General features: G+C 41.6%; 1 protein-coding gene across 1 annotated transcript in view; it reads left to right on the forward strand.

The window, feature by feature from the left end:
• The first annotated feature begins 489 nt into the window (after positions 1 to 489).
• Positions 490 to 12670, forward strand: part of LOC111973534 (vasoactive intestinal polypeptide receptor 2) — a 22369-nt gene continuing 10188 nt past the window's right edge. Inside the window, exons 1-4 of the mRNA XM_070446804.1 lie at positions 490 to 971; positions 9159 to 9261; positions 9777 to 9884; positions 10416 to 10510. Coding sequence (XP_070302905.1) covers positions 918 to 971; positions 9159 to 9261; positions 9777 to 9884; positions 10416 to 10510 — 360 coding nt within the window. The 5' untranslated portion in view covers positions 490 to 917. The remainder of the gene's footprint in view (positions 972 to 9158; positions 9262 to 9776; positions 9885 to 10415; positions 10511 to 12670) is intronic.

Here is a 12670-nt window from a genome sequence, read left to right on the forward strand (position 1 = left end):
ATMTCCTTCACTCTGACCCTCAACTCATACCTCATAGTCCTACTCCAAACAAGCTAAATACCCTTTAGACAACTGATTATCTTTGCCGTCCAGACAGAAATGATTGGAGACTAGGAGTCTAGGGAGTAGGCTACTAGGGCTAATCTCTGTCCTTAACCAGAACCACAGTTTTAGTACACTGAACAGAAACTACAACACATCTTCTCTTTTTYAAGAAAATAAACGAACCATCCAGGGACTTAATGTGACAGAAGTGGTCATGTGATGAGTTACCTTGTCTAAGACTGAATAATTGCCCTTGACCCCAACCCCAGCCTTATACAATGTCTCTCTCTCTCTCTATTTATCGTTCTCTTTTTCTCTGTGTGTGAGAGTGAGTGCTGTTGTTATTGAGCCCACTGACTGCCTCGGTAGCGCGGGCAGAGGCTGGACGGAGTTGACGGGAACGCGCAGTGCCATAAGTTAACGGGAAAGAGATCTCTGCTGTCAAACCGACCTCCGCCTCACTTCTGATAGCTGCCCTCAGAGCTTTCTGTGGCTCCGACTGACTCCCCACCTTTCCAGCATTCTCTTTCTTTTTCATAGTCTCCCTGTTTTTCTCTCTCTCCTTCTTTCTCTCCATACCAGTACAAACAGCTTTCTGGACGATTTTAACGGACACRTCGTGGAACGTTTTTTTTGTTGCGTTTACAAGCTGTGATTATTTTCTTCACCAACACCAATTGACTGATGACATTTTAATGTGTACTTTTTTCGGTGTCTGATGACTTATTGATTTTTCGGGGTTAAATATTATGCGGGCTCTACCCTCGAGCTGCGCCCTGAGAGGGATCCCATGAGTTCCGCTAAGTGTGACAAGACCCCACGGTGCGCTTGGACATTTCGGAGTACTACTTGCTCGTGCGCGCCCTGCAACCATGGAGCGGTCACGYGTCGGTCTGCTGTTCCTCGCGCTCTGCCTTTTACGTGTGGTGAGTAGATGTCAACTATAGGTAGGTTCTGTGGCGATTTTAGCATGTAAATCTTGGTGGGACAAAAATAAAAAATACTTGCATAACAGCAAAGCCACTACACAATACTAAACAATACATTTATTGCACTATAACGGTGACAAACGGTGTCCACAAACTGTTGGGGCCTACATAAAGCTGTCCCAACCGCAGAGCTTTCTTTTCAGCACCATGGAGTGAATCCTTATCCCACTACACCTGGCTATCAGCAGAGCCTTGTCTGGCAGTGAAACAGTTAATTCAGCCTTGTTTACTGTCTTTTAAAAAACATAGCTGATATGGCTGACTTGTTTTAAGAAATGTGGTTTCTACTGACAATTTAGATGTACAAACTTTGGCATTAGGGGATCACAGCTTATAAAAGCCAATCCATKATTTCGGTTAAAATATTAATGAGTGAGCTAGGATGGACGTAGCCAATTGAACTATTTGTTTAGCACTTTTGAAATGTACAGTGACAGAATTCAGAACATGGGCCGTTCTTACAGTGTTCTACCTGTACAACAAGTCCGAACCGTAGGATAAATAAAGGGGGCATATAAGCAGACAATCAAAGCTCTTACAATTACAATGTTCAATGATTACATTTCTCTAAAACAGGCTAATGGCTACATGTGCACCACCAAGTCAGAACAGTAGGCTAAGTCATGATGGGAAAAGGGACCAAATTATTAGGGTGAGGCACATGGGCTACTAACAGCTTACTACACAACAAACACTTAGTATTAKAAAAAAAAAAAAGTAAAATGTATTACTTTCTTAGCTACAGTATACATATCTCCCTGGCATATTACATAATTTACACAGCAGCATACAGTACATTTTTGGACTCGCCTTGTTGTGCTGTGCTCACTTGAACAGGAAGGTGGCGCGGCGGTCCTTGTGGGCAAATTTTGGCATCAAAGTCTGGCATTCTCTGGATTTATGGTGCTTTCAAAACAACCCCGGGGAAAAAAACAAGGTTGAATCATGATGTCAGTGATCTTCAGGTCYGAGCTCTAGGAAGAAGCCTGAGTTCCTTATCTGGAATTCCGAGTTGGATGACTGTTCAAAATGTATTTTCCCAGTCGGTGCTCGTTTTTGTCAGAGTTGCCAGTTGTCTTGAACTCTTACATTTCCCAGTTCCAAGTTTCCAGATGTTTTGAATGCGGCAGAAGTCATATGAATGTCATGTGAATGTTTATCCTTTTAAGCCTGGAAAGAGACCATTAAACCCAGACTTGGACCACACAGCCACTCCACTGAATAGCAGGCTAATGATTGCTTTGCAACGCTTACAGTTAGCCACTGATTCCTTCCAAACCACTCAATGTAGAATTAGCGATTTCCAACTTGTGTAATGTTTATGTCCAATGGCCGATGAGCTCCGATAAGTTTTATCTATAATTTTCTTCATATGACAAGGATTGAAAAGGATTTACCAGTAGATTGTGGACATGATTCATGATGATGACTGCTTGTTTAGCTTGCTAGCTAATATTTTGAAAGTATGATGTTGACATGATCAGTCCAAGGTAGATATTTTATCTGTGGCCAATGACCTTGAGCCTTTTGGATGGGCACTTCTAATGTAAGTCGATGGCAGCACCCAAGGGGCTTGAATTTTCGAGCGGTGATGTAGTGTCCTCATGAGTGACAGAACACTGAGCCAATCACTGCGCAACTAGAGAACATTACCAACTCCTATGATCCGTATTTTCCGCTGGCTGGCCCACCACCACAGAAAGCACTGAGCTAGGCTGAAACACTTGCATTGTGGAGCTGCCTTACTCAAGAAAACAAAAAAGAGACCATGTTTGTATGCGGCTTTATTAACTTAATTATATATATTTTTTTACATGTTTGTAAACTGATATGTGACACGTATTAATGCCAAAATAACGTGCAGAACAGATGGGCCTCAAAACAGGTTTGTAAACAATGGCGGGTCGCCACTGGCTAGGTGCACTGTAGAAAGTAATTGCCCAACTCATTAAACCAATTGAATAAGTGTTACTCAAACATCTCCAACTGCCTGTAGAACTCAAATCATATATGTGGTACTCACTCTGATGTAAAGCGGATGTTCTTATAACTTAATGTTTTTGAGTATTGTTAACAAATATTAGGTTATTGAGTAAATATAACTTTATTTATCTGCTCTGCTAATCTAACGTTATTGAGTTTTTACAATTTATGATTATTTCAAGTCAATCTAACACTTATTAAATAAGTTGTTCTTACTTGAGTCTATTATGTTATACATCTTTATTTAAAATAATAAAGTAGTAGTCAGACACATTGATATTTGTGTGAAATATCAATTGATTGATCTATGTTGTGCTTATTCAGTCATTTCCAAGTTTTCTTTTATCCCTCAGAAATTTTAAGACTTTGTCAAGCAACTAGTAACTGACAACAACAAAAACTATTTAGGCCTACCGTGATTTCTGTGATAATATGGAGGAATGAAAAATTATCTCTCCTTTGTAAAAGCCTATCAGTGGTGGACAGCTAAGCTGACAATGTGGACGCAATGGTAAACGTTGTGACATCTGACATACAGGTAGATTTATGTACTCTGAAAAATATAGAGCCACTATACCTGAAAAGAAACAAAAGAATGTAAATGTATATTTAGTTTCCAGTCTTTATATGTCTTTATACCAAGTTGAGATTCTCATCAGTCAGATGCAATTGGAAGTGAGTTGTTAGCCCATAGCGTTCTTTCATGGTATGCTAGAGGGCCTTCAGAAAGTATTCATACCCCAGGACATATTCCACATTGTGTTGTCTTACAGCCTGAATTCAAAATTGATAAAAAAATTATTATAATAATCACCCATTTACAGTTGAAGTCGGATGTTTACATACACTTATGTCGGAGTCATTAAAACTCGTTTTTCAACCACTCCACAAATTTATTTTTAACAAACTTAAGTTTTGGCAAGTCGGATAGGACATCTACTTTGTGCATGACACAAGTAATTTTTCCAACAATTGTTTACAGACAGATTATTTCACTTATAATTCACTGTATCACAATTCCAGTGGGTCAGAAGTTTACATACACTAAGTTGACTGTGCCTTTTAACAGCTTGGAAAATTCCAGAAAATGATGTCATGGCTTTAGAACCTTCTGATAGGCTAATTGACATCATATGAGTCAATTGGAGGTGTACCTGTGGATGTATTTCAAGACCAACCTTCAAACTCAGTGCCTCTTTGCTTGACATCATGGGAAAATCAAAAGAAATCAACTGAGACCTCAGAAAAATAATTGTAGACCTCCACAAGTCTAGTTCATCCTTGGGAGCAATTTCCAAACGCCTGAAGGTACCACGTTCATCTGTACAAATAATAGTACGCAAGTATAAACACCATGGGACCACGCAGCCGTCATACCGCTCAGGAAGGAGACGCGTTCTGTCTCCTAGAGATGAACATACTTTGGTGCGAAAAGTGCAAATCAATCTCAGAACAACAGCAAAGAACCTTGTGAAGATACTGGAGGAAACAGGTACAAAAGTATCTATATCCACAGTAAAACGAGTCCTATATTGACATAACCAGAAAGGGCGCTCAGCAAGGAAAAAGCCACTGCTCCAAAACCGCCATAAAAAAGCCAGACTACGGTTTGCAACTGCACATGGGGACAAAGATCGTACTTTTTGGAGAAATGTCCTCTAGTCTGATGAAACAAAAATATAACTGTTTGGCCATAATGAACATCGTTATGTTTGGATGAAGAAGGGGGAGGCTTGCAAGCCAAAGAACACCATCCCAACTGTAAAGCACGGGGGTGGCAGCATCATGTTGTGGGGGTGCTTTGCTGCAGGAGGGTCTGGTGCACTTCACAAAATAGATGGCCTCATGAGGGAGGAAAATTATGTGGATATATTGAAGCAACATCTCAAGACATCAGTCGGGAAGTTAATGCTTGGTCGTAAATGTGTCTTCAAAATGGACAATGACCCCAAGCATACTTCCAAAGTTGTGGTAAAATGGCTTAAAGACAACAAAGTCAAGGTATTGGAGTGGCCATCACAAAGCCCTGACCTCCATCCTATAGAAAAGTTGTGGGCAGAACTGAAAAAGTGTGTGCGAGGAAGGAGGCCTACAAACCTGACTCAGTTACACCAGCTCTGTCAGGAGGAATGTGCCAAAATTCACCCAACTTATTGTGGGAAGCTTGTGGAAGGCTACCTGAAACGTTTGACCCAAGTTAAACAATTTAAAGGCAATGCTACCAGATACTAATTGAATGTATGTAAACTTCTGACCCACTGGGAATTTGATGAAAGAAATAAAAGCTGAAATAAATAATTCTCTCTACTATTATTCTGACATTTCACATCCTTAAAATGAAGTGGTGATCCTAACTGACCTAAGACATGGAATTGTTACTAGGATTAAATGTCAGGAATTGTGAAAAATTGAGTTTAAATGTATTTGGCTAAGGTGTATGTAAACTTCCGACTTCAACTGTACACACAATACCCCATAATGACAAAGTGAAAACATGTTTTTAGAAATCTTTGCAAATGTATTGAACATGAAATACATATATCTAATTTACGTAAGTATTCACACCCCTGAGTCGATACTTTGTAGAAGGATCTTTGGCAGCGATTACGGCTGTAAGTCTTTCTGGGTAAGTGTCTAAGACCTTTCCACACCTGGATTGTGCAACATTTGCCCATGAATCTTTTCAAAATTCTTGAAGTTCTGTCAAATTGGTTGATGATCATTGCTAGACAACCATTTTCAGTTCTTGCCAGATTTAAGTCAAAACTGTAACTCGGCCACTGAGGAACATTCACTGTCATCTTGGTAAGCAACTCAAGTGTATATTTGGTCTTGTGTTTGAGGTTATGGTCCTGCTGAAAGGTGAACTAATCTCCCAGTGTCTGGTGGAAAGCAGACTGAACCAGATTTTCCTCTAGGATTTTGCCTGTGCTTAGCTCCATTCTATTTTTTATCCTGAATAACTCCCCATCCTTAACGATTACAAGCATACCCATAACATGATGCACCTACCACTATGGAGAGTGGTACTCAGTAATGTGTTGTATTGGATATGTCTCAAACATAAAACTTTGTATTCAGGACAAAAGGTTAATTGCTTGCCACATTTTTTGCAGTTTTTCTTTTAGTGCCTTGTTAAAAACAGGATACATGTTTATTTTTATTCTGTACAAGCTTCCTTTTCACTTTGTTAATTAGTTTGGTATTGTGGAGTAAATACAATGTAGTTGATCTATCCTCAGTTTTCCCCTATCAAAGACAAACTCTGTAACTGTTTTAAAGTCACCATTGGCCTCATGGWGAAATCCCTAAGCGGTTTCCTTCCTCTCCGGCAACTGAGTTAGGAAGGACACCTGTATCGTTGTAGTGACTGGGTGTGTTGATACACCATCCTAAGCGTAATTAATACCTTCACCATGCTCAAAGGGATATTCAATGTATGCTTTTTTTAACCCATCTCCCAATAGGTGCAAATTGGAAACCCTCCCTGGTCTTTGTGGTTGAATCTGTGTTTCACTGCTCAACTGAGGGACCTTACAGATAATTGTATGTGTGGGGTACAGAGATGAAGTAGTCATTAGAAAATCATGTTAAACACTATTATTGCACACAGTGTGTCCATTCAACTTATTATGTGACTTGTTAAGCATATTTTTACTTCTGTACTTATTTAGGCTTGCCATAACAAAGGAGTTGAATACTTATTGACTAAAGACAATTCAGTTTTTAATTTTTATTAATTTATAAAAATGTAGAAAAACATCATTCCACTTTGACGTTATGGGATAAACTCAATTGAATCTATTTTAAAGTCAATGCAACAACATATGGAAAAGTCAAGGGGTGTGAATATTATCTGAAGGCACAGTAAAAGTCTGATGGCACCGGCYCACGTATCTGTCACGCCCTGGCCTTAGTTATCTTTGTTCTCTTTATTATTTTGGTTAGGTCAGGGTGTGACGAGGGTGGTTTGTGTGTTTTTGTCTCGTCTAMGGTGTTTGTACTGTCTAGGTTTTTTTTGTAGATTTATGGGGTTGGGTTCATTCTAGGTGTTTATGTAAGTCTATGGTTGCCTAGATTGGTTCTCAATTAGAGGCAGGTGTTTATCGTTGTCTCTGATTGGGAACCATATTTAGGCAGCCATGTTCTTTTGGTATTTTGTGGGTGATTGTTTCCTGTGTCAGTGTTTGTGCCACACGGGACTGTTTCGGTTTGTTCACGTTTTTGTATTTGTGTTCATGTTCAGTTTTCCATATTAAAACATGGACACCTACCACGCTGTGTATTGGTCCGATCCTTGCTACACCTCTTCAGAGGAAGAAGAGGAWGACAGCCGTTACAGTATCGCCCATATCGGTGGCCATTTTAGGTCGTACCGGTATGTCAGATTAGCTTAATCGGCAATTTATCAGTCTCGGAGCACCACAGAAACACAGCACTTTGAATGAATAACAGACACATGTTCATAACAAGTGGCTAAGGATGAAATTTATCAAAATATCTATTAAAAACATGAAAAAAATACAAAATATTGACTATAAATGTGTGAAAATGTGTGAAATTCCCCCCTTATTTTGGGGAATTTAAACCATTTACCTGTGTTACAAAAGGATATTAAAATGTAAACTGTTACTGCTTGACAGAGGGTGTCTTTGCAATCATTATCAATTTGGTGTAAAAAATGACCCCAATTGACACTTTTAAGCTAAAAATGTGTTGGTTAATCCTATTGTTACTTAATTTGATCCAGGGTGGGTTCTCTTCAGACAGATAACTCTCCCAACAAATCACGAGGCAGACATGCCAGAACATCGCGATTAAAAAACTAAGTTTGCAGGCAAAACCTTTGCAGTGGTTCTTGTGAAAGTAGTTGAAGCAAACTAGCCACTAGCGAAATGCACTCATTAAAAGTAATCTCTGTGATCTCAATCTTGCTAGCTACTATTTAGTATTTTGTTCAAGCGAATAAGGTAATGACTTAGTTCCTCTATACCAAACTGACGTTCTATTACATACAGACGTGTTAAACCGGAATATTTGAAAATTGTGGGAGGCAACCTGGATGTCTAGAGAGACTACTCTCCATCTGTCTCTCTCTCGCTTTCTGTCTGTCTGTCTGTCTGTCTGTCTGTCTGTCTGTCTGTCTGTCTGTCTGTCTGTCTGTCTGTCTGTCTGTTTTCTCTCTCTCTCTCTCTCTTTGTTTCTCTCCATTCCTCTCTCTCTCTCGGAAACCCGCACAGTGTCAGGATATTGAGAATTTGAATTTTGTGTGCAATAAATAAATTACATATTATAGGATGTTACACGTTTCCATTGGTAGTGGTGAGATAACGTGTGATTGGTTGAGACAGTAACGAGGAACTGTGTGATTGGTTGAGACAGTAATGAGGTTGTGGGTTATTGGTTGTTTGTGTTCTGGTGACAGTAGAGTTGATAAATCAGCTCCAAAAGGAACATAGATGCCAAGAGGATGCGGCCGATGCAGGTGAAGGAGTGGCAAGGAGTGAAAGGTGTAATCACAATGATTGTCCTGAACTGTGGCAGAGCGAAGCGTTAATTCACAATATAAACTTCATAGATCACCCAGCTTAACTACTCACACGCACGGATGCACACATACACACATGCACACACAATACAAGCATATGAACCCCACACACAGTTTATGTTTGTCTGTAAGTGAATATCCTAAAGCCTGCAAGTCAGAAGACATACCTAGCACAGGGATGGCTGTGTGTGTGTCTGTCTGTGTGTTTGTGTTAAGTGGAGGGGGTTGTTCTTGGTTTGTTTGTTTGGATGTTCCTGTTGCCTGTGGTCACGATAAGTACCCAATGCCTTTAACCCTCTCCACACAGTGAGCTCTGTCCAAAGGAATGCAAGAATCTCTCTCTCGCTCCATCTCTTTTCCATCTCTCTTTACACTCCCCCTCTCTCTTTCCACCCTTGTCTTTCTCCCTCTCCCACAGTGTTTCTCATGTAGTTCAATATTCCAAATGGTACAGCCAATATGTCTGCCTAAATAGATGAGTGAAGGAGATGAGGAGAAGAAAAGAGAAAACGAGGAGAGAAGACGGGGAGTGGAGGCAGTTAAGACCGTTGAGACACATCCATTGACTGTCTTTCTACTCCCTCTCTGTCTAGAAAGTCAGCGGGAGAAATCCCACGTGTCACTTCCTCTGGGAGCTGCAGAGGGCAGAGCTAGTATGTCATTATGAGCTGAAGAAACAATCCATGGAGCCTGCAGGTAGACACATTCTCTCTCTCTCTTGCTCTCTCTCTCTCTCTCTCACACACACACACACACACACACACACACACACACACACACACACACACACACACACACACACAACAGCACACACACACACAACACACACACACAACACTACACCACACACACACACACACACACACACACACACACACACACACACACACACACACACACACACACACACACACACACACACACACACACACTTATTAACTGTTTGTACGTGTTTACACCAAGCGTAGCTGTAGTGAAAGTGGACAGAATCATATCTGTTGGTACACAGGGTCCCCTAACGCCTGTGACCTGTGTCTGCTTTCCCACGGGGTGTGTGTGTTTGTTTGGCGCGTGTGTGTGTGTGTGTGTGTGTGTGTGTGTGTGTGTGTGTGTGTGTGTGTGTGTGTGTGTGTGTGTGTGTTGTGTGTGTGTGTTTGTTTTGTGTGTGTGTGTGTGTGTGTGTGTGTGTGTGTGTGTGTGTGTGTGTGTAGGCTGTGGTGGCCTATGGGACAACATTTCGTGTTGGGCCCCAGCAGCAGTAGGGGAAGAGGTGACTCTCTCCTGCCCCCCTGCTCTCACACACCTCTTCGGACGACAAGGTAAACACAAATCTATTCCTCCATCCCGCTGTACCTCAATCCTTCCATAAGCCATACTGTACATCCTGTCAGGATAAAAATTATAGTTGCAAATTAAATGTATTAGTGGCCTCTCGATGACCCCACTCTGAGGTTAGGGGTCACCATAAAGCAGGATTTAGCACCCTGAGAGACCTTCTCCTGAGGCTTAGGCCGGTGGCTGTAACCCAGCTAAAGGTCTGTCCAGAAGATAGAATCATCTACAGTTCACTCTGACCCACTGTTGTCATGGTCTGGGCCTGGCACTGAGGGAACCAACAGATAAGGAATGAGCATATTACGAGTGGTTTGTTCTTCACTCGGCAGTAGATTGCTGCGAGACTATCCAGAGGACCGTGTCTGTCTCCCGTTGCACCCGTCTGTATGTCTATCTGTCTATTAAACATTTTAAAATATAGTATGTGTTGGCCTTATCTTTGCATTTTCACACCTTGGGCAAATTCTCGATTCCTGACAATCCCTCCTTCTATTCCTGTATGTTCTCTCTTTTAGGCAACATCAGTAGGAACTGTACCGAGGCTGGCTGGTCTGACGTCTACCCCAGCCTCAGCACTGTCTGCTGGTCCAGTGACAACAAACCCAACATGGTAGGATTAACCACGGCAACTCCACAGTTAGTGAACCAACATGGCAGAGAAACCTTAACTACTGAACCAGAATGAAGAAACAGACTCCATTCACTACTAAATCACTATACAGTCAGACATTGCACTGAGCTGGAACAGGTTGTTCAAGCAGTTGTGACTCAAATGGAAACTTCTCTTTTGTCTGCTTGATGATAGTGGGTTATAAGGTCAGGGACCCCAGGGAAATTACATTTTGATCCCTCCAAACATTTCACAATGTTTGTCATACCCTACCTCTGAGTGTGTGTGTACTCCCTGTGGGCCTGAGGCGTCCTGTACGACGAGAGTAGAGAGTCATAGGGCTTACGTGGCCTGGCTAGGTTATTGCAGGGATATAGGAGACTGCATTCCAGTGCTCAAAGGTCATATTGAGCCTTAATCAGTATTTGTTCCCAGCCTTGTTTCTTTAATGGCATGTTCTTAGCCTGGTTAACAAACAGGCTAACTGCAATGTAACTACCAGGTTATAGAGAATATCTGGAACTGGTATCTGGTATCTCTCTCTCTCTCTCTCTCTCTCTCTCTCTCTCTCTCTCTCTCTCTCTCTCTCTCTCTCTCTTTCACTCTCTCTCTCTCCGTCCTCCTCCTCAGTGATTCCATATGGTTGATCTTTGGTGGTATGACAGCATCTGTGGTTGAGTTAGTCCAGACCCCCCAGGTGTTCCATTGAGATTCCACAGTCAGAGAAGAGGATTCTGTCGGGAAGAGAAAGGGATGAAAGGGTTCCATGCCGTACAACTGTCGAGAGTCTGGACTTTCTCCCCAAATAGGGTCAAGGTCAGGGGTCAGAGGTGAAAGGTTAAGCACAATATTAAGGTTTGAACAGTTTTATGTTTGAATGTTGATATACACAATTGTGTGTGTGTGGTATATGTTTGAGTGTGTGCGTGTGTGTTTGTAAGTGTGTGAATGCATGTGTGTGTCGCAGATGGTGTCTCAAGCAACAAGCTCTCACAGTTTCACTGCAGAATTCGATGTTTTGTGTAAATTTTGGAGGTTAGGGGAGACCAGGGTTGGTTGTCACACGTTTACTCTTGTGTGTATTTCTCAGCACCAGGATATCTTACAAGACTCTTTTCAACATTAATGGGAAAGACCAAGGTTCTGGGTTGAAATAGGGCTCATTTGTATACGCACATCTTCAAATCAAATCAAAGTTTATTTGTCACGTGCGCCAAGTACAACAGTGAAATGCTTACTTACAGGCTCTAACCAATAGTGCAAAAAAGGAATTAAGTGAACAATAGGTAAGTAAAGAAATAAAACAACATTAAAAAGACAGTTGAAAACAGCAATAGAGAGGCTATATACAGACACCGGTTAGTCAGGCTGATTGAGGTAGTATGTACAGTCGTGGCCAAAAGTTTTGAGAATGACACAAATATACATTTTCACAGTCTGCTGCCTCAGTTTGTATGATGGCAATTTGAATATACTCCAGAATGTTATGAAGAGTGATCAGATGAATTGCAATTAATTGCAAAGTCCCTCTTTGCCATGCAAATGAACTGAATCCCCCAAAAACATTTCCACTACATTTCAGCCCTGCCACAAAAGGTCCAGCTGACATCATGTCAGTGATTCTCTCGTTAACCCAGGTGTGAGTGTTGACGAGGACAAGGCTGGAGATCACTCTGTCATGCTGATTGAGTTCAAATAACAGACTGGAAGCTTCAAAAGGAGGGTGGTGCTTGGAATCATTGTTCTTCCTCTGTCAACTATGGTTACCTGGAAGGAAACACGTGCCGTCATCATTGCTTTACACAAAAGGGTTTCACAGGCAAGGAAATTGCTGCCCGTAAGATTGCACCTAAATCAACCATTTATCGGATCATCAAGAACTTCAAGGAGAGCGGTTCAATTGTTGTGAAGAAGGCTTCAGGGCGCCCAAGAAAGTCCAGCAAGCACCAGGACCGTCTCCTAAAGTTGATTCAGCTGTGGGATCGCGGCACCACCAGTACAGAGCTTGCTCAGGAATGGCAGCAGGCAGGTGTGAGTGCATCTGCACGCACAGTGAGGAGAAGACTTTTGGAGGATGGCCTGGTGTCAAGAAGGGCAGCAAAGAAGCCACTTCTCTCCAGGAAAAATATCAGGGACAGACTGATATTCTGCAAAAGGTAC

The sequence above is a fragment of the Salvelinus sp. IW2-2015 genome, linkage group LG14, assembly GCF_002910315.2.
Source record: "Salvelinus sp. IW2-2015 linkage group LG14, ASM291031v2, whole genome shotgun sequence".
NCBI classification, from domain to species: Eukaryota; Metazoa; Chordata; class Actinopteri; order Salmoniformes; family Salmonidae; genus Salvelinus; species Salvelinus sp. IW2-2015.